The sequence below is a fragment of the Gracilinanus agilis genome, chromosome 1 (genome assembly GCF_016433145.1).
Source record: "Gracilinanus agilis isolate LMUSP501 chromosome 1, AgileGrace, whole genome shotgun sequence".
NCBI classification, from domain to species: Eukaryota; Metazoa; Chordata; class Mammalia; order Didelphimorphia; family Didelphidae; genus Gracilinanus; species Gracilinanus agilis.
Window position 1 is genome coordinate 518,752,995 of NC_058130.1, and position 22,824 is coordinate 518,775,818.

General features: G+C 32.4%; 1 protein-coding gene across 1 annotated transcript in view; it reads left to right on the plus strand.

The window, feature by feature from the left end:
• The window catches only part of PCMTD1 (protein-L-isoaspartate (D-aspartate) O-methyltransferase domain containing 1), a 56,791-nt gene that overhangs the window by 29,938 nt on the left and 4,029 nt on the right, over positions 1 to 22,824 (plus strand). Inside the window, exons 4-5 of the mRNA XM_044666324.1 lie at positions 14,701 to 14,872; positions 16,468 to 16,591. Coding sequence (XP_044522259.1) covers positions 14,701 to 14,872; positions 16,468 to 16,591 — 296 coding nt within the window. The remainder of the gene's footprint in view (positions 1 to 14,700; positions 14,873 to 16,467; positions 16,592 to 22,824) is intronic.

A 22,824-nucleotide genomic window follows, 5' to 3' on the forward strand; every position in this document is an offset into this window, starting at 1 on the left:
TGTTACATTTTTTGTTAATAATGATAATGATATATGCACTGTAAGCTTGATGGTGAAGTAAGGTATAGGATTGGTTCTATTAATTGTAGAATACTAGATATATTGGAATATGTTCAAGGACATTTTGGTATAGAATCCTATTTTTATGTCTTTCTTGTAGGGGGAGGAAGGTTAAGGGGAGAACAAACAGGCAGAGATAAATATGTTCAACTTTTGTCCTTTGTAGATACAGTGGATGGATGAAGGGTATCTTTGTAGTGTAGTGTATACTCAGTCATACTGTAGTGCAAAAGTACACTTAACTTGGGGGTTAGGAAACTTGGGTTTATTTCCAAGTTGTTAACTATTTAACTTTGAACAAATCACTTAGTTTCTTTTGACAACTTTCAGGTTCATAATCTATAAAATTGAGATAATATTAGTGATGGCATTTGTTTGTTCTATCTTAAGCTGCAAAAATGTGAGTAATTTCATTTTCTGGTTTTCCAATAAGTCTAGAGAAGTGAAAATTTTTATAGAAATGCTGTTTAATGCCGTCTTTATATTCCTACAAACCAAACTGACCTGAAGCTATATATTTCCTATTTAGGCTACATATTAATATTTTAGACACAAATATGCATATTTTGTGAAATATAAAGAAGCTCACCTTTGTTAATAAGAATAGTAATTAAATAGTCGAATATCAGATAAGGCTTTTTTTTTTTGATCCCTCCAGCTATATGTGTTTATTTTGTATATTTCCTTAATAGATTGTAAGCTTCTTGAAGATAGGGACTTTTTCATTTTGGCTTTGTAAACTCATTGTTTGACACATACTGATTCTTAATAAGTTAATTGTTGACCGATTTAAATAAAGCCCTATACTTGAGTTAAAATAAAAACTAAATGTACAAATACTGGGAGGTGGGTGGGTAAGAAAAGATTTGGCTAGTCATCAATTCTTGTGAGAAAACATCTGGTAGTTTTAGTGGACTGCAAGTTCAATCTCAGTACTGCAACTTGGTATCCAGGAAACCTAACTAATTTAGACTACATTACTTTTATAAAATTTGGAAAGACTGAAGTTCTGTGAACTTAGTTTAATTAATTCATAATATGTATAAAATTGTTATTTCAACATGATTGATGTCTTGTAATTCTGTGTATTTGATGGATTTAAAAATATTCTTAAAGAGGGGGTTTGTAGGTTTCACAAGATTGCCAAAGGAGTCTAGGACAATGCTATAATAAGGTCCATAATGGTCTATAGTAAATGAGAGTGATAATTTTATTGTATACTGTCCTGGCTAGGACATTTCTATGTCTTTGAAGGTCTGTCACCTGGAAGAGGGCATTCGCTTGTTCTGACTGGCCCCAGAGGACCATAGTAAGACTGGCAGGTTTAAAAAAGTCTCTTCTATTATTTGTAACATGAAATAAGGTATGGTACCTATGTGTGCAGCTTATTTGGACATATTTGTTTTCTCCAACTGGATTGAATTTGTCTTACCTTTAGATTGTATAAATAGAATTTGCTCCCCAGAACTTGTTTACCCAGCATCTCATTTGCGCACTTATGCTGTGATGCTGGGTAAATGAGTCCTGAGGAGCAAATTCTTTTTACACAAGAGTAATACAAAGTCTTCTGCCTAGCATTTAAAACTATCCTACTTTTCTAGTCAGTTCATATTTATTGTTCATGTACTCTTATATTAGTTAAATTGACCTGTTCTCTGTTATCCTTGGAATAAATTCCATCTACTGTCCCTATGCCTTTTGGTCCTACACATATGGAATATACTTAATCTTCCTATGCCTCTCAGAATCCCTAATTTCAAAGCGCGTTTCAGGTGTGGTTTCCTACAAGCTACTTTACTTGATTCACACCAGTGTTAATGCTTTCTCCTCTTTAAAATTCGTTCTTTGTGTGTACTTTATATTTCTTTATGTGCATGTGCTGTATCAAGATAAAATCTAAGTTCCTAAGGGCAAGGTTTGTTTAAGTTTATCTTTGCATTCTCATTATCTAGCACAGTGCCCCTCATGTGTAGTAGTCATAGTAGATGACTAGACTCATTTGACTAGACCAGGACCTTTCAGAAGTTAATCAACTTGCCTATGTTTATTCAGATGAATAAAGGACAGAGGTAAGACTTGAATTTAGTTCTTCCTGGCTCCAAGACTGGTCCTGTGTACTAAGCTATATTTTCTCTTATTTGAAAGTGTGAACTATGTCAGTATATACTTGTATCTTATAAGTTGGTTGATTGGTACATATTTAAAAATATAATAGTTGCCTATGGTAAAAATATCCCTAGATTCATATGAATTATTGTATGAAACGTTGAACTAGATTCTCAGTAGATTTTTTTTTTTAAACAAAGGTTAAACTGATTTAAATAGATAGTATATAGTAACACCCTAGGTGTCAGGAAATCTGAATATCAGTCCAGGATCTACTCCAAGATCTCTTTCCATCCTTAAAGCCCAACAATTATTAGAAACTATATGATTGTGGAGAAAGTCAACTAATTTTTAAGAACTCCAGTTTCTTCAGCTCTAAAGTGTAGGGTTTGAATTTCTGATCTCTGAATCCCATCCAGTCTTTTTGTTGTTAGTCTAGTTTAAGTTACTTAAGTTGCTCAGTTTTTTAAAAGGACATATTTTTTCCAGTGATTTGAAACACTTTGTTCTTTTTATAAGAGATTTTATGCTTGTATAATATCCAGTAATGACTACCAGAATTTTTTTTGTTTTGTAATCAGTTATAAAAATAGTTGACTTGCCTGTAATAGTTTATAGTATTACACTAACAATTGATTGTGGAAATAATACTACCACATTAGTTTTGGAAATAATCTAGAAAAGAACATTACTGCCCTTTTTTTTTTTAAAGAATATTTAACTGTTTTTGCCGTTATAAGGAAAGTGTTGTGGATTCCACTGAAAACTTTTCTAGTATGTTATGTGAATATTCATATGATCATTGGTACAGCTAAAATATAGTTTGTACTACTTTGTATAGGATTACCAGGTCCATCTCTAAATCTCAAGATCCTGTGAACTTCAGAAGAAAAACAAACAAACAAAAAAAAACCTTGTGGGGGGGGCCACGTTGGGGAGGAGAAGATAGTAATTGTCAATGGAAACAAAGATGTATTAACTCATTTCATATCACCTTTCTTTCCTCTATAGTCCAAATTTGTGCAAAAATTTGTAAGGTTTTTTTCCCCTCCCAAATAAATTTAATGAAAAACTGGAATTATCATTAGCTTTTTAGGTTGAAGATCTTGTTTTGTGTTGTTGAGATTTCTTTGTTTTTGTTCTGATGTATGATTATATAGTTTCACCATTATAAATCACATCAATGCTTAGTCTAAAGAAATTACCTTATGGCTAATAAACTTGTTTTCACTCAAATGGATTTTAAAGGATGGGATCTTGCCTCTGTCCTTTATTATCCATTATGGACTTAAATATAATTAATAAAATACATTTGTTACTCCATTTATTCTAGAGTTACATAAAATATGCCAAGTCTTTTTGATATGCATGTAGATTTTTTTAAAGGAGTAAAAATATGGGAAAAAATACAAATGTAGTTGTTTAGCATCAGTTTCTAGTGAATACTAGAATAAGTAATACATGTTCTTGTTCTTTACATTTCCTTGAAAGAGAAAATGAAATTACTTATAAATGTCATTTAGAAAATTAGGTTTTTAAAAAAATTCATTATTTGAGTATAATCTTTAAAGTTCAGTATATCCTGAACTGTCTAAAAAAATAATTGTGATTGAACTTATATAAATGACAAAGGGTAGGAGGAGGGAGATGAAAGCAGCATAACGTTCTGGGGATACTTGTCTGAAAGACTTGCCGTAAGATTATTATTACATATAACTTCTAGAGGAAAGTGAATAGGCTTATGTTGTTCTTAAGTGGAAGGGAATTGTCCCTTGGGAGCCAGAGTTGATGAAGAAAAGTCATTTTTTCCCTCCCTTCATTTGCATTCTATATATTACCTTTTGGTTGCAAGTTTCTCTGAAGGTGCAGTGGGAGAAATTTTTTTTGACATTTAAGAATTTATGATTTATCTACTTCTCTTTATACCCTCAGTTTTTGAAATTTTGAACATTTACCAAAAGTGCCAAGCAGTTTTTCCCTTCAAATATATTAATTTTGATAAAGGGTTTTAAGAGAAAATAATTTAATTAGTTGATAGACTTAAAATATATATGTATCCCTGATGTAATGACGCATTTCTGTGGCACATTGTAAAATACATGTGCAAAATACTAGACCCCACTTCAGTATATTGAAGGGGAATGTTGTTTTTTCTACTCTTGGTCAGCTCCTAGACCTAGAATGTCCATCTAAGAGGGAAGCTACAGGGTATGGCTAGGTCACCCTGATCTCCTAGCAGCTTATCAAAAGAATTTTATGGGCAAGTTGGCAAGGTTCTCAGCTGTGAAAGAAATCACCTCTCCATCTCAAGATCAAGATATTACAACATTCACCTCCCAAAGACAGCAAAGGTAAGTGATCAAGATCCAAGTGTTATTTTTAGGAAAACTATCTTTCCTGAAATTCATAACTAAGTTGCATAATTATTTTCCAATTTCACAAAAGAAAATGTGAAGTTAATTTTCAATTTCAGATGTTTATTTAGTACTTAAGTAGTCTGTGTAAGGCACTGTGTATATTCACTTGGAGATAAAAAGACAGAATGAATTTATTCCAGCTTTCAGGGAGCTTGCATTTTACTGAGATTTACATTTATCTAGAAAAATAAATGCCAAGTAATTTCATAAGAGAGAGCACTAATAACTGGGGGAGTCAGAAAATACTACATGGAGGAGATGGTATATAGCCTGAGGAAATAGTACTTAGCCTAAGGAGATGGAACTTGGTCTAATGGCCTAACCAACCCTTCAAAGAAGCTTGGGAATCTTAAGAGGCAGAGGGGTAGAGAAAACATGCATTCTACTTTTGTGAAGAACTTGTGGGAATATATTGAGGTTGGTCCTTGAAAAGCATTTTAATTATCTAATTGTAGTCATTGAATTTCTTCAGAACTATATTATCAGTGGATCACCATAAAACATAGTACATAATTAATGCAAAGTATTGCTGAATTATTTCTCTATAGAATGGCTTACCAGGGCCCTCTGGTTTTTTTCATTCAGTAGAATGTTAGTGTTGCAGGGGAAAATAATTGTCAAAATTTTTTCCTTCAAAGACTAGAAGTTGTCATTACTATTCATTGCACCTACATTTAAAAAAGTTGTTGTCTCAACTGACATTTAGAGACTAAAAACTCAACAATTTTTTAAAACAATGATGTCATAAGTAAAATTACAACCATGGAGTTTATACTGCTTTAGAGTTTTTGCCAATTTTTCCCCCTGTTAGAACTGGATCAATTCAAATGGTAGGACATTTATTTTGTTTACTTGAGACAGTTTGTCAGAGCCTTTTAATCTAATTGTATATACAGGCATACATTCATATTAAAGGTATATGTAACATATATGATAGTTTGTTTTATATATGTGTGCATTCAGGTATGATGTATATATTAACAATTGTTTCCTTGAAAATTCTAATCACAAAGTTGTAAAAATCACCTTAAATCTAATTTTTATGATCTTACTCTCCAGATTGTAATTATCAGATAGATTTCTCAAACCAAATGCTCATGCTTATCAGCTTAGGAAGACAATTCATTGATTTTTCTCTAGTAGAAAATTAGTTCACTCAAATCATCTAGATTTTTTACTTTTAATTGCGTATATAACTCCAAAGTAAATGATACTCATTTGACTTTCATATGTGAAGTTAATACTACTAGTCTAGTACTAAAACTGTAGTATTGGATGTTTTCTTCTTTATGATGATATATTGATATTATAATTGATGGAAAATGACCTGTCATGTCTACAAATATTGTAGCTGATTAAACTAACCATGGCGAACCTCCTAAGTAGGCTTGAGCACATTACTCAGATAACTATTAACATTTTCTAGAGAATATTAAATATAGCCAGTGGTAGCTCTTACTCTTATATTTGGATTTTATCTCAAGTACTACCCAGTAGCTGTTACAATTGTGTCTGTAGGAGCCTATGAAAGGAAAAAGTATTTTTAGTTCTAGCACAATCATTCATTATTGGAAGAAGATATGAATAAATATGTTGTCAAAGATATAATTTTTTTTCCTATAGAGGCTATTAAGATCAAGTTCCTTTTGCTAACAGCTACTGTGTGTGTGTGTGTGTGTGTGTGTGTGTGTGTGTTGGAGAATACACTAATCACTGGAGAATAGAATAGTGTATATACAGTTTTTTTTGTGTAATCGGTAGACACTCAAAAAGCAAAAAAAACCCATTTTATTTAGTCTTACCAAATGACATTTTTGAAATGTTTTAAAATAATTATAGGAATAAAAGGAACCTTGAGCAATTTGGTGTGACCACTACATTCATGAATGATGAAATTTCTAGGACCAAGTGGGCAATGGATTCCAAAGGGAAAAAATGTTCGTTATTGTAGACAAAAAGGAGTATTGAGTTGATAGTGTAGTTCTGTTTTTGTGGATACAGGATATAGTTGTGTTGTATTAAGAATTATTATATGCAAGAATTGGAAAATAACCTCATTATATTCTTTTTATAGACGTGGTTATTAAAAGTGCTAAGTTCTTTTCCTCAAAATTATGTTCATTTTGATAGAAAGTTTTAAGAGAAAATAGTTCAACAAATTAATATAGGTGAGGAACACTTAGAGTTGCTTATTGAAGAAAAGGTTTAATAACCATCTTAAGTATGGAAAGGATTTTACTTAAAGAGTTATAATACAGATCTTGATCATGTCCCTGAAGACCTAAAGAAGATAGACGCATAAATTAAGGCAGGAGCTATTTCAGTTTGACTTTTAAGAACTTGACAGGATTAATTTCTTATTCTCTAGCTACTGAGGAAAGATGAAATATCAAGAGCAATAGAGTTTGGTAGAAAATGTTTAAATAAGATTTGGTAAATGTCCACAGTGTTACACAAATAGTTATTTAAAAAGTACTATAAATGTTTCTTCAGGTAGATAATTCACTTTGGGAATGATAACTGAGAAAGTGAATTTAAATAAATGGATTACTTCCAAACATTTAAATGTATGAAAAGAATGTCACATCTTTTCAATCACAGAAATAATGAAGATAATGTTTGTTTTAATCTTTCAGTGTCAAATGGACAAATGAATGCCATTTTGAGAAAAATTACAATTGATGGTAAAAACATGATTCTTAATTGCAGAATGACTCAGAAAACACAAGTACTGAAATTTAATGAAAGGATTTAGCATTCCATGAGTCATAGGATTATAGATTTAATGTGGTCACAATCAGAAGCAAATTCATTTTCATTCCCTTCAACAAACATTAAATGCCTACTGTGTTCAAAACACTTTGGAGTATAAAATGCCCCATTTTATTATTGCCCTCAAAAGAGTTGAGGATGCAAAGTCAAATAAAAATTCTCTGGGAGCTTACATTCTAATGGAAAGAATTCAAGACAATGCCCATTTTGTTTTTGTTTTTGCTTTTTATTTCTACCTCACTTACTGGGAGTGAAGTTATTTATGCAAAATTCATAATACAAGGTATAAATAGGACTAGCGGTCTCCACCCTCAGTGGGAATTAGTTTTCCTTAAAAGGCAATAAAACTGTCTCAGGGACCTGTTTACCCCATGTTTCCTTCAGTGTAGTTTTCTGATCAACTACACTTATATAGAAACTCTCAACTATGTGGAGTCAAGGGCCCCTCTTCAAGCTCTCTGAAATATAGATAACCTTTCACTACTGATAGACAGGTTTCCATGGATAGGAAAGTCAGTGTCTTATAGAAGTCGTTGGGTTCTTGTTCTATTTCTTTGCTGGTTTAGGACAAAGTAAATCTTTATTAAGTGGTCTATGAGTTAAGTGTTTAATTTTTATCCCCAAATCAGACTTGCTTAATGGTGCTACTGTCAGATTGAACAAGGTCAAACTAGTAATTGAGTTTATTGTGTTAAGAATACTGAAAGAATTTGAGATTTCTTTTGCATTGCAAAACACAGGGTGATTGTAGCCATTTATTGCCTCTTATTTTTATCCCAGTTGTACTTCAATTCTTGGCTCAAAATTTTGTGTAAGGGTTTTCAAACCAGTGTTGTTATCCAACTTAATCATCAAATTTAATCATAATTTACAGTTCTAAAGAGTTGACTGAAGTACAGACAGATTGAGTGATTTGCTCATGGTCACAAAACTATTATCTATCAGAATTATAAAATATGCCTAGGTCTTCAAGATTCTCAGATATATTCATTGTGCCATAAAGCTTCTCAAAAATATAACTTTTTTAAAAGTAGAAACCTAACTTCCTCTGAGTATATTAGAATTTTTAGTTGTATTTTAAATAACCAGAGACAAAAAGTCTACTATCAAATTTGTATCAAAACTATCCATTGAAAAAATTTACTGATTTTTGTGTTTTATGTAATCTTTGAACATAGCAACTAAGAGTTTTCTTGACCTATTTAAATTAAAATTTTGAGATGGTGGTTTTCTTCCTGAAAAAAAATTAATTAATTTCAAATATTTTCCCATGGTTACATGATTCATGTTCTTTCTCCACCCCCCCTCCAGTAGCCAAGGAGCAATTCCACTGGGTTTTACATGTGTTATTGATCAAGACCTATTTCCATATTATTAATATTTGCATTAGAGTGATCACTTAGAGTCTACATCCTCAGTCATATCCTCATTGACCCATGTGATGAAGCAATTGTTTTTATTCTGTGTTTCTACTTACACATTTTTTTCCCTGGATGTGAATATTGTTCTTTCTTATAAGTCCCTCAGAATTGTCCTGGATCATTGAATTGCTGCTAGTAGAGAAGTCCATTACATTTGATTTGTGCCACAGTGTATCCGTCTCTGTGTATAAAGTTCTCCTGGTTCTGCTCCTTTCACTCTGCATCAATTCCTAGAGATTGTTCCAGCTCACATGGAATTCTTGCAGTTCATTACTCCTTTCAGCACAATAATATTCCATCAGAGTTTTCGAAACACTTAAAAAATATAGTTGGTTACTGATGCTTATAAGTATTTATAAAATGTAAATTGCATTGTTTTTACAATTTTTATATAACCATATAAAATAAATATGAATACATAATAAATATATAACCACATAAAATAAAAAACATTTGTATATTCAACTGACAAAATCATTTATGAATTATTTTAAGTAAAGATTTTTGCTTTGAAGTAAGGCAAAATAAATTTTAAGTGTAAAAATAATATGGAGTAGTCTAAGGGCTCTAATAGGAATTAGTCTGATAGCTTATGCTATTCAACAATTTAAAAAATTCAAATTTCCTCAGACATTAAGTATATAACTAGATACAAGAAAAAGAGACATTAGTAGTAAATAGCTGATTTCATTGTCAGGAAGATTTTTAGTTTCAAGTTCCAATGCTGATAGCTATTTCAAATACTGATTATCTTGATTAGTAGTGGTAGAGGAAGTTTCTCAGAAGAGCTTGGGAGGGAGATTAGTGTTCAATGTATAGTTCTGGCTCTTCCTGGAAAGAAAAAATTAAACTCTTGAGGCGCTAATGAGGTCATTTACAGAGAAAGCATTTAGAGATAGCAAGAACCTAAGGCAAAGCCCCAAACTGAGAAGAATTGGTTAAAGAGGTTACAGGATAATTAAGAGAAGTGTCTTGAAAACCTAGAGAGAAAAGAATACCCAGGTGCAGAATTGGTTGTGTCAGATATTAACCATTGAGGTGGTATAGTAGATAAGAGTCCTGGCTCTGAAGTCAGGAAGACTTAATTGAGTTCAAATTGGGCCTTAGACATCTTGGGCAAGTCACTTAGCCTTCTTTATCTCATTTGTAAAATGAGCTTTTGAAGGAAATGGTAAACTTCCAGTATCTTTGCCAAGGAAGCCCCAGATTGGATACAGAGTTGGACACTACTGAAAATGACTGAAAAATAACAAATACTGCTGAGAAGTCAAGAAGGATTAGGTATGAGAAAAGGTCTTCAAATTTGATAATTAAAAGATTGCTGGTAATTTTGGAGAGGCCAGTTTCAATTCTCATAAAGTTGAAAATAGATTATAGGGAGTTTGGAAGAGAGGAAGCAAAGGCATGAAGAGACAGCTTTTGCCAGGAGTTTGACTATGAAAAAGAGAAGAGATATAGGATGAGGGGATTAGAAAGGGCTAGTGAATGGTTTTGTTTTTCCTGCATGGAGAAAACTTGGGTATGTTTGGTCACAGGGAAGGAACCCCAGCAGATAAGGAAGAAACTGAAAATTAGAGATAGAGAAGTGATGATAGTAGGAGCAATCTTCTGGAGAAGGTGAGAGGGGAAAGGATCAGAAATACATTCAGAGAGATTGACCATAATGAGATGGAACTTCTAGTATCAGATAGTAGAGTAACAAGGGGCATAGAAGAATATGATAAGGAGTTTGGCTAAAAGGAAAGAGGAGACTCCTTGTGATCTCAATAAAGAACGTTTGGAACAACCTTTTAGGATAAAAATTCAATTAAGGAAGAGTAAAGGATCGTTCAGTACTATTCTGAGGGTCCAGTTGAGAATGAATCTCTTTGACACTATCTCTGTCTAGGTTGAAGGAGATAGGTTTTTTTTTGGTTCCTGGTACCCATGTCCAACTAGTCTTATACAAAGCAGTGAGCAACAGAAACGAAAAAAGCCCTACTCTTATCAAGTTATATTCTAATGGAGTACACGGTGATTACTAGATCATGTCATTACCATAGGTTCATGTTGTGGATGAGATTAATTTTCCGGAGAGAGGCCAGTGATAGGTTTGTTGATAACTTCTATACTTTTGGATTTTGAGTATGCAATAACTGTGACATTTTGAGAAGTATAAACATCCCCTTGGAGTGATTAAAGCTGAGTTCATGATTATGATTCACTTAGGTTATTGGCTTTCATATAAAAGTGAGCACAAACTTGATAATACTAGAGGAGAGAACAATAGACTATGCATAAATAAATTAGTTATGAGAGTTACGTGGGTCCCTGGGGAAGTAAAGCCTGCATACCCACACAATCAAGAGAACTTTTTTTCAGGTTTAGGAATGGCAGTGTCATGAAATAAATTCGATGATCAAATGGTGAGAGTTTTTGGTCAAGGATGCCTTTTGAGGGTAGTTTGAGTTTTTTAAAAAATCATGGTATAGCATGTGTCCCTGGAAGTGGAGGAGCCCGGTAAAGATATAGAAGAGCAGAATCTGAAATTGCCTTTTTACCACTACTGCTATGGATTATACGAACTTTGCAAAACTAAGTGGAAACTGATTTCCCTTTAAAGTGTTATTTGATTCACTCCATAAGGATATTTACACTTGGCTAAGGCATAAGAAGACAGCGCAGCTCTGGATTTAGAATTGGAAAGATCTGGGCTCACATCCCTCTTCATGCATTTAATAGATGTGTGACTATAGGCAAATTACTTAAAACTCTCTAAGACTCAGTTTTTTCACCTGTAAATAGTTATTTTGCTATCTCTAGGATTTACTTCTGGTTATTGTAAAATTCAGCTGTGATAACACTTGTGTTATATGTATATATATATATATATATATTTAAAACCCTTACCTTCTGCTTTAGAATCAATACTGTGTATTTGTTCCAGGGCAGAAGAGTAATATGGGCTAGGCAATGGGGATTAAGTGACTTGTCCAGGGTCACACAGCTAGGAAGTGTCTGAGGCCAGATTTGAACCTTTAGGACCTCCTGTCTCTAGGCCTTGCTCTCAATCCACTGAGCTACCCAACTGCCCCCTAAAATATATTTTTTTAAAAATCTTATTAGATTGGGATATGGCCTGGATCTGTGGCTTAATAAATTTCATTGGTTTAGAAAATTTCATATAGAAAAATTACCACTAGATAAAGTTGACACTGTATTTTACATTATTACACTTCATCTGTGGAGTCATTCAAATATACTGACTATAAAATACTAACTTTAGAATACCACAAATTAACATCTAGTTTGCATTGTGTTTTTATTTTGATTAACATTTCCTAATTACACTTTACTCTGGTTCAGGCAGTTTTGTGGGCTACTTGCAGCCTATGCTTTTGACATCTCTTGCTTAGAGCACTGAGAAGTTACCTGAATTGTCCAGGCTCTCAAAGCTGTACTTGAATTCCTGTCTATTTAGCTTTAAGGCCAGCTCTATCCATTCTGTCTAGTTGCTGCTTATTTAAACCACCGTTATTACTAATTTTTAGTTGAAGTTCTTCATACCTATTAAGTCAACTATCCATTAAAATGTGAGAATTAATTATCTTGGGAGTGGAGTATATTCAACCACACACAGAAAACATAACTGCATTAGAATAACCTGCCTCAAGGTTGAACCTATTCCTGAGCCATCCTTTACATTTAAAAAGATAGCTTTCAAGTAACTTACTTTCTTAAGAAGTGTCTCATGCTTCTAGTTTAACCAGATTTTGGCTGTAGCTATATTGGGGTTCTCTTCTGATAGAATATGTTTTCTTAGAAGTGTATGCTTTAAATATGAGGGAGATCCGTCAGCCAATATTTTATGAGTTGGAAGAGATTTTGTTCTCTACTTGAACATTTAAAATTGTGGGCTCTAGTTTTTTTTTTTGTTTGTTTGTTTTTGTTTTTTTAAACCCTTAACTTCCATGTATTGGCTCCTAGGTGGAAGGGTGGTAAGGGTGGGCAATGGGGGTCAAGTGACTTGCCCAGGGTCACACAGTTAGGAAGTGTCTGAGGCTGGATTTGAACCCAGGACCTCCCATGTCTAGGCCTGGCTCTCAATCCACTGAGCTACCCAGCTACCCCCGGCTCTACTTTTTAAGTACAGGAAATCTACTTCTTTATAATTGCTTATAGATTCTGAGGGATTTATGGAAAAGAACGCTACCCACATTCAGAGGAAAAACTGCAGGAGTGGAAACACAGAAGAAAAGCAGCTGCTTGAACACATGGGTTGAGGCAGACATGGTTGGGGATTTTGATTCGAAACTACCACACCAATGCAACTATCAACAATTTGGAAATAGGTCTTGATCAATGACACATGTTAAAACCAGTGGGAAATACACATCGGCCAGGGAAGGGGGGAGGGCGAGGGGTGAAGGGGAAAGTAGGAGCATGAATCATGTAACCATGTTAACTTTTCTAAAAAGTGAATATTAATAAATGTTGAAAAAAATAATTGATCATAGAGTTCTGCCCTCTGGAATTTGACAATCCATAAAATATTTTGGAATTTATAATATCCTTATTCCTAGTTTATTTTGCTATATCACATAAGTTCAAGGCCTTTTCAGGGTTATGGTTAGTCTTTCCTGTATATGCTTTAGTTGATATCACTCCTAAAATGTAATACTCGGATGAACACAGTATTTTAGCTGTGGTTTGACAAATGAATAGTAAGAACTGTTACCTTCTTATTTTTGACACAAACTCCAATTGAAAAGGTATTATAATTTTATCTTTTTTCCCCCTCTACTTCATGCCAGAAGATTTTTCTATGAGTTATTTTACCTTCAAAATGAAGTCTTGGTTTTGTAGTACATTTTTTTATTACTCTTAATTTCTATGTTCTTTATCAGTCAAAAGCTGAAGAATCTTAGATAACTTAAAAACTGGATTCCATATTGTGCTACTGGTTTGCTTTTCTTTACAGGGAAATGTTTTACCAACATTTTAATTATTTTAGATTTATGTTCTCTAACTTTTATAAAGTAACAATATGAGTGAATTACAAACCAAAGAAAATACATGTAACTGTTTTTTTTTTTTTTTTTTTTGCTATGGAGACTTTGGAAAAGGTATCTGTTTCCCCCTAGAGGCTATTTTTCTGTGTTCAGTAGAACACAAGCAGTTCAGCAGGGACCTCTTATCCAAAACCATATTGTAGTCAGGGATGACTGGCAGGGTTTCAAGTTACCTGATTTTACAGATTTTCTTCCTGTTGTTTAGGTCTAAGAAGAGGGTCCACAAGCCGTAGTAACTCTTGATACCTTTTACTCTCTTCTTCAGTATCATATCCTAACTTTAAAATGTTTCTTAGCTAAAAGTTAGGTGGAATATTCTTAATCCTAGGGGAATGGGAATGTAATGTTTTACTTGTTTGCAATGATGATAATAAACAAATTGGGAATGGCTCCCCATTAAAAGTTAATGCCTTTAATAGCAATGAGATAAGTATACTATAGAGCCTTCCTAATTTCATTTACTCACACTGGGGACAGGTTTGCTCAACTCTTTGATTCCCTGCATTCTAGCTTGCATTGCAAGCTATTTTGGCAGAATCATAAGAATAACATTCTATTAGGATTTCATTAGATATAATTATTGACTTCAATAAACAGTTTTTAGACATATTTAAGCGTGTTAATATTTTGACAAAGCAGATTTTCTTTCCTTTTGATAATTAAATAGAACAGGTTTGTTCCTCAAGATTCTACAAATGGACTTAAATATAATCTAATAGAATTCCAGATTTTAAAGTTAATCATATAAAATAAAGTTAATCAATCATAATACTGTTTAACAAATGAGGTTTAAAACATTTCTAGATGATTTTTTTCTTAAAATAGAATTGTACTGAAATGCATATGTACACATGCATATTATTTTCTATACAGATTTGAGTTCTGTGAACCAGCATTTGTGGTTGGTAACTGCCTCGAGATAGCATCTGATAGCCATCAGTATGACCGGATTTATTGTGGAGCTGGTGTCCAGAAAGACCATGAAAACTACATGAAAATATTATTGAAAGTGGGAGGTATTCTAGTCATGCCTATAGAAGATCAGGTGACTTTCACTAATCTTTTCCCTTAATGGTATCAGAAACGTGAATATTCTTCATAATTTAATAGTAATAAGTTCTTTCTAAGTTATATATTTGTGATTTTTAACTGATAGTAAGATCAGCATATGATCACCTATTACCAAGTAGAATTTAATTAGGAAATAAAAGAAATCAGAATTACTAAAACTCATGTGAATAAAGCAATTAAACTTTTATTTGAAGATTAATATTGTATGAAATTTTGAAAAATAGTTCTCAAAAATGTATTGAGTGATTCAAAAGTCCCTTTTTTGGATGCCATAATTAAAAAGCATTTTGATAATGCTAAATATCAAGTTTACTGGCATTACTTTCATAATACTCTTAACCATCCAAAAATTATTAAATGGAAAAAGTCCTTTTGGCCAGAAGGAAAAAAAAAAGACAACACAAAGGCTCTAGATATGAAAATAGGTCTTTACTATCAAGTTTTCTTAACTATATTTTAAATATTTAATAAATACTGCCACTTATTTCATTTACACATCTGAAAGAAGTACTTTTAACCCCCAAGTAAATATTAAGAATACTTTATTTGGATTACATTTGGGAATGTTAGTAAGGAAGTTTGTTTTAGCTTTGTCTAGATAAATGATTAGGTAGTATTTTAATGAAAGATGTGCTCACACCCTCTCCCCACCCTAAATTAAGAGTGCTAAGATTTTATGTTTCTTTTGAGTTCTGGAAAAAAAATAAAAATTTTGCTTTGAGGTTTACATTTACATTACTGTTGTATAAAAATGTAATTATAAATATGTACTTGCATAATATGGTAAATATAATGAATTCCCTAGAAAAAAAATAGAATAACCACAGAGAAATTGATTCCAAAGTATTTTGTTGAAATTAAACATCGAAAGTAATTAGCAGTATGAACTTGAACAAAAGATCTGGTTTTGACTGTACCCTTATGTTCAGTAAGTTATTTGTGTTTTAATTTTAATGATAATCCTTAGGACATCTAATAAGGATTTCAGTTAGTTGAGTTATTACCCATTGCACATTTATTTTACATTGGCATAGGAATAGGTGACAAAATAATATGCAAAGGTGGCATTATTACCTTCTCTGAGTGTGAAAGCACCTAGTGATTTTTCAACATTATTTACTGGTCTCTTGTCTCTTGATTAGTACAGTTTATTATTGCTATAAGTGGAATATGATGAACCAATTAACCACAATAATCAAAGCTATGATAGTAATACTTTGTTTTTAACCAGCTGAGCTCACAAGAGACAATTTTTGACAAGAATTGAGTTAATTCTTTCAAACATTGTTTTCTCAAATTGAACCCTTTTAAGTACTCTTTTATTTAGCTATATAGTTTTAATTTAATTTTAATCTAAGATCTTAAACTTACTCTATACAATATAAAACCAAAGTAACACAAAAGATACATTTTATTATTCTCCATTTTAGTTGTAGGGCTTGTCATTTCTGATCACCTCCCCTAAATTATGTTCCAAGTAAAGTGGTATTATAAAACTAATTAGATTATTACAATTATGGTATAGCCCCCTTTACTCGATTAAACTGTTTTGTTTTTTTTTTCATTTAGTTAACGCAAATTATGCGAACTGGACAGAATACCTGGGAAAGTAAAAACATCCTTGCTGTTTCTTTTGCTCCATTAATACAACCAAATAGGAATGACAATAGCAAACCAGATTCAGTGGGATTACGTAAGTATTTTTGTTCTGTAAGACCAAATAATTGCTGTATTTAAATTTTGTGTACTTAGAAGTAAACCAACTATATTTATAATAATGTGCAGTTAAAGAGTGTGGAAGCATAATTAATTGAATTTTCAAAATATTTCTGTGTAATGATTCTTTATGTTCTATATCATTAGGTAAGATTATTACTGTGGTTTATTTTAAAAAATACCGTTAGCATAGTTTAATTTCTACCTTAAATGAGCTTTCAAAAAATATATTTTTTTGACCCAAGTAGATTTGCCTTCACACAAAAGTTGTATTCCTTATTTGTGTATGAAACTCATGGATTATTTTGATAAATGTATGATAATGATAGAAATATTTGCTGTGAATAGAAACTTCTATAGGACTCTTCCAAAAACTCTTGCACCTTTTAAACTTTTCTGTATCTGTGCCAAAAATAGTTGAGACCCTAAATTTGCCTTTTAGGGAATTGCTATATTATTATAAAATACCAAATTAGCACAGTTGATGCCATTGTTTTGAAAAAGATGTATTTTTTCCTCTGCATATTTATTCCAACCACATTATAGCCTCATTTTTTTAGCTATGTTTCTATAATTATTGGGTACGTACAGTATAACTTTTGGCTACTAAAAAGAATTTTAAAAATTGCTTTTGTCTGTCTTTTTCCTAGCATAAATCAGCTGTACACTTCTGATACTGGGAGCCATGTCAGTTAAAGTAGATGGATGAAAAAGAATGAGAAAGAGAAATCAAGAAATGATAACCTCATTGGCACAGCATTAAAAATTTGACTTTATAATTTGGAGTCCACAGTAAATATGAGTTAAAGATTTTGAGTGCCTACTGTATACGTAGTGCTATATAAAAATAAAATCACAAATTTTCTATCAGCACTCGATATCCTTTCCTATTTAACTGTTCGTTTTAGTGTTATTTTAGTTTTGTATTTTAAAAAATTAGAATATAAATAATATTAATTAGGTAAGATTCCCTATTATAAATACTAACTATAAACAGTATCATACAAGTTTTGATCTTATCAACATAATTTTATGTACCACATAAATTTGAGGTGTTTTTACTAACATGCCTATATGTTTTAAAACAAGCACTATCACGACAGGTGTAAAATAAGACAGTATTTTTGTATAGCAAAAGCAGTTAATCAGAAATGTCTCAGAAAACTTTTTGATAATTTTTGATAATTCTTACTTTAAGAACTGATCTTAAAAATTCATGAAACTAATGATTATCTAATTATTCTGTATAGTAGTCATAGCAATGTAACAGAAACAGCTTAAAAGTTAGAATTGTTTTAAAAATTCAGTAGAATGAGAGTATGGGAGCAAATCTCCTTTTTCTAAAACTAGAATAGCTTTCTCACCATAGAACATTATTCTGGTAATTACAACTAATAAAGAATAAGTACCAAAAGTGAAAATAACATAAAAATGTTATCCTGAACATAGTATTTATAAAACCTCTAATTAGTTCCAGTAAATAACTAAAAAAAAATAATACTTTTCATTGTTGGTTTGTCACAAACTTTAGTTATGCTTCTTTTTTTATACTACTTTTGGAATAATGCATTATAAAAATTAGAATTATTTGCTAAATGCTGTTAGTAAAAACTTTTTAAGTCTTTAATAGAAATCACGAAAGCAATTTAGTGTGTAAGTAAAAACATTAAAAATATGTAAACATCCTGTTTATAAAACGTTATACCTTATTAACATAAACTTCTATGCTTCAGTTCTTTTTCTCAAAGGGTATTAGGTTAGTAAGATATGATTTTTAAAAATTGTATCTTGATATGTACAAATTGAATTAGAAATTGACTTGTACAACCTAGAATGGCATTTTCATCTATCATAAACAAGCTCCCATCCTAAAGTAGAATAAAAAAGAATAAAAATAATAATCAAACAGGAGTTGTAGTGCTTTGAATACTCAGCTTTCAAATTCTGCAGCAGCTGCAACTTTTTTGCATCATTCCAGAGAATATTGAAAGAAGAATTCTGATACTATTTTAGAGTATATTGATCCTAGGAGGTTGCCAAATTGTTAATTATAATTCTCCCTCCGCCCAAAACCTAGCCAATGATTTTCAAGGTTCTTTGGCAGCTTAGGATTCTAAAATATAGATTTTGGTAGAAGTATTCCATGAGTAGCTATATCCAACAGAGAAGTACACATAATTGAGGGAGTCACATAAAGAGGGGTGTAGGGCATCACGAACTGAGGGCCTGATATTGTGAGAGAATAGTGCAAAGCCAAGGTACTGCTTTGAGAACAAACAATACCTTCATTTGGCTATAGACATATGCTCATGTTTTTTGGAGAATATGTATTGTTTGTTAAGAGTAGTAAATAACATAGGAAATAAATAAGATTTTGGTACTTCTACAAAGGCCCTTTCTTCCTCTTGTTTGCATTCCTAGAATTCTTTGGATTTGGGGGTCTTCTGTTCAAAATTGCCTGTCAGTTTTGGTATTTATTCTGTGCCATAAGCCAGTGATGTTAGAAGCATCTACTAAACACAGTAGGTACAAGATACTATACTACATTCTGGGAATACAAGGGCAAATTAAAAAAAATAATCTCTTGCCCTCTCAGATCTTACCTACAAATCCAGTAGTACTTGAAAAGAGAGTCTCCTGGTCTCACTGACTGTTGATGGAAATGCTCTAAATTTGAATTTGGCTCTGCTATGATGCTAAAAATGTTTTAGTCACAGTAGCTTTTAGGAAGTTAGGGAGATATGGTGGATTATTCAATCACTGCTTTACTTCAAAGACAATTTTGATTCCCTTTGAGCTTTAAAGAATATTGGGTTAATTTTGTTTTAGGACTGGAGAAGTTTTGTAGTTTTAGGTGTCATAGGCTGGCTTGCTAATTCAGAATTATACTGGAATTCACCCTAAACTATGTCTACTCTCTCTAGGTTGTGTTTTCTTGTGACTGACTCTAAGTTCTCTTCAGGTTATAACAGCCCTTAGTCTAGTCAAGAAATATATTGAGTTCCTGAATTCAGGAGATATGGAATATATGGTTAAGTGGTTATTCCATTCACTTAATTATGTTCTTTTACACTGCCACTCTCCCAAAAGTCAACTGAGATATTTGTTTTTTTTTTGTTAGATATATTGTAGAGAAGACAAATATTTATGTATGAGTTGTATTAGTTGACCTCTGAAGTCTCTCCAGTCTGAAATTTTGTAACAAAGACATAAACTGGGTAATAGAGCTCAGTTAGACGTAATGTTCTGTGACTGACTGAAAGACACCACAACTGAACTTTATGCAGCTTATAGTCTCAGAGAGTGACTACAAAATGACCAAGAAATGCCTTGTCACATAGTCACTATGTGTCAGATTTGGGACTTAATGAATTCTTACTTGAAACCAGTTTTCTTTCTAATATGCTGTGCTGCATTTCTTGTTGGTTATAGTGTATTTTATTTTATTATTTTTTAAAACCCTTACCTTCTGTCTTGGAGCCAATACACAGTATTGGCTCCAAGGTAGAAGAGTGGTAAGGGTAGGCAGTGGGGGTCAAGTGACTTGCCCAGGGTCACACAGCTGGGAAGTGGCTGAGGCCAGATTTGAACCTGGCTCCCAATCTACTCAACTACCCAGCTGCCCCCTATTTTATTTCTTTTGATTATGCTTCACTTTTTGGTGGTACATATATGACTTTAAAGCAAAGATACTATGCAAAGCAAATAGGGCAAACAAAGTAGGATAGAGTAGACTTAATTTTGGTCAGGACTTTGATGGATGCAGTTCAGTTTTATTCTTTGTATTTTAAAAGAGATATGGAAAAATCAGAGGCGATATCCAAAGTACAACAAAAATAATTATAGGAATGGAAAATATATGAAGGAAAGGTTGAGGCTTTTAGTATTCTAGAGAAAGATTTTTGTTAGTTATTTGAGTACATGGTATAGATTCTGATAATGTTTTCATCTCCAAAGAAATAGGAACCAGAAGAAATTTGTTAGTTCCAAAAACATTTCTGCATTTTGCTTACTGTGGTACATGCTGAAGTTCTTAATGTGAAGGAACTTAATAATATTAGTAAAAGTAACATACATATATGTACATATATACATATATATGTATAAATATAAATAATATTTTAAGTTTGCCAGAGTACTTTAAAAATATCTCATTTGGTCCTCAACAATCCTGCTATCATCACCACATTACAGTTGAGGAAACTAAAGGAAAAAAAATCAAATGACTTGCCCAAGGTTGTAGAGCTAATGTCTGAGACTGAATTTGAACTCACAAGCTTTCCTTACTCCAGTTTCAACAGTGTATCTACTGTGCCACTTAATTGCTCCATCTTTTAGGGGAGATAAGTGCTTAAGTAACTTATTCAAGTTATAGATATGCTTGTAATATAGAAAGGGTTCAGTTAGTATTTACAATAAAAGTATTTTCTCATCTTATGCTTTTTAGCACTAGAATCATACCAGAAAGGGAAGTTTTTGAAGCAACTTCTTTGAATAGAACAAAAGTGTTTTAATGAATTTTCATGGCATAGAATTTCTTAACTTACCAATCAACTAGTTCATTAAGGCATTGAACTAAGTTCCAAGGATTGTTTCTTCTTTTAAGGACCTCACAGTTTATTAGGGGAAACAACATGCACACAACTGTGTAGAAACAAGATAGATATAGGATAAATTATTGCTTATCTGAGAGGGAAGACACTAAGATTATAGAGGACTAAGAAAGGCTTCTTGCAGAAGGTGAGATGTTAGCTGAGACTTGAAGGAAGCTGTGAGGCCAGGTATATAGTGGTAGCCAGTGAAATCACTCTGATTTAGTTCATAAGATAGAAGTCTGGAATTCTAGAAAGAGTCTAAGTTAAACCTAATAGAGGATTTTACATTTGATTCAGGAAGTAATAGGGAGCCACTGGAGTTTATTGAGTTAAAGGGACTGATACAGTTAGAACTGTGCTTTAACAGGAGAAATTTGATAGCCAAATGGATGGTGAATTGGAATGTGGAGAGATTTGAAACAAGTAGACTAATCGGGAAGTTTTTTGCAATAATACAGACATGAGGGAATGAGATCCTATACTTAGGGTGATAGTAGTGCCAAAGGAGAGAAGAAGCCATATACAAGACATATTGCGAAGGTAGGAATAAAAGGACTTAGAAGCAGATTGGGAGTTTTAAGTGAGGAGTCAAGGGCAACACCCAGGTTTTAAGCTTGGGGGGGACTAAGTGGATGCTTGGTAAAGGCAGCAATAATAGGAATGTCAGGAAGAGAGGGTTTTGAGGGGTAAGAATTTAGTTTGGAAACCACGAAGTTTAAAATGTCTATTGGACATCTAATTGGAAATGTCTAAAGGGCAGTTAGAAATGTTAAACTAGAGGTCAGGTGCATATATAGATCTGAGAGTCATCAACATGGAGATATTCAGACCATTGTCACTGATTAGACAACCAAGTAAAATAATAGTGTAGAAGAGAGAGGAGGGTGAGGGACTATCGGGACTGGGGAAAGGGGAAGGCTCTTATTTTTAGTGGGCTTACCCTGAATGAAGATCCACTAGAGCAAATGGAAGGATCCATCAGGTCAGTTGGAGAACCAGTAGAGATCAGTGTCAGAGAACAGAACATCAAGGAAGAGGTTAGGTTAAGAAGGATGAGGATTGAGGAAAGGCCATTACACAATTTGGCAATTAGATCTTTAATAACTGAAGAGAGCTGCCACTCCTTCTTAAGATCTTATTCCTTTTTGTTTATCATTTCTATTCATTTTTTCCCATTTACTTTTTCTCTTAGGATTATCTTGATATACTCTTTCCCTTTTCCCTCTTTTTCCTGCTTCATTTTGTAAGGATCCTTTTAGACTTTTTATTTCCCATAGTAGTTGATAATTGTACATTTTTCTATCATTCCAGTTTTCTAACTTTTTTTCTAATTTACCACAATTTATTTAATTTTTGTTATGTGTTTGTTGGTAATAGTTTATTCTTTTGAAGTGTCTAGTTGTAAAATTAAAACTGAAAGACCTCTGAAGTATCTTTCTTTCAAATGTGAGATTCTATTATTGTCTTTAAGTTCCTTTAAAGATACTTGAATATTTATAGCTCATTCCCTTTGTTTCTAATATTGCTCTCAGACTATCTTATGAATAGAGGAATTGCTAGGTCAAAGGTTTTATATATATATATATATGTAATTATATATATAATTATATATATA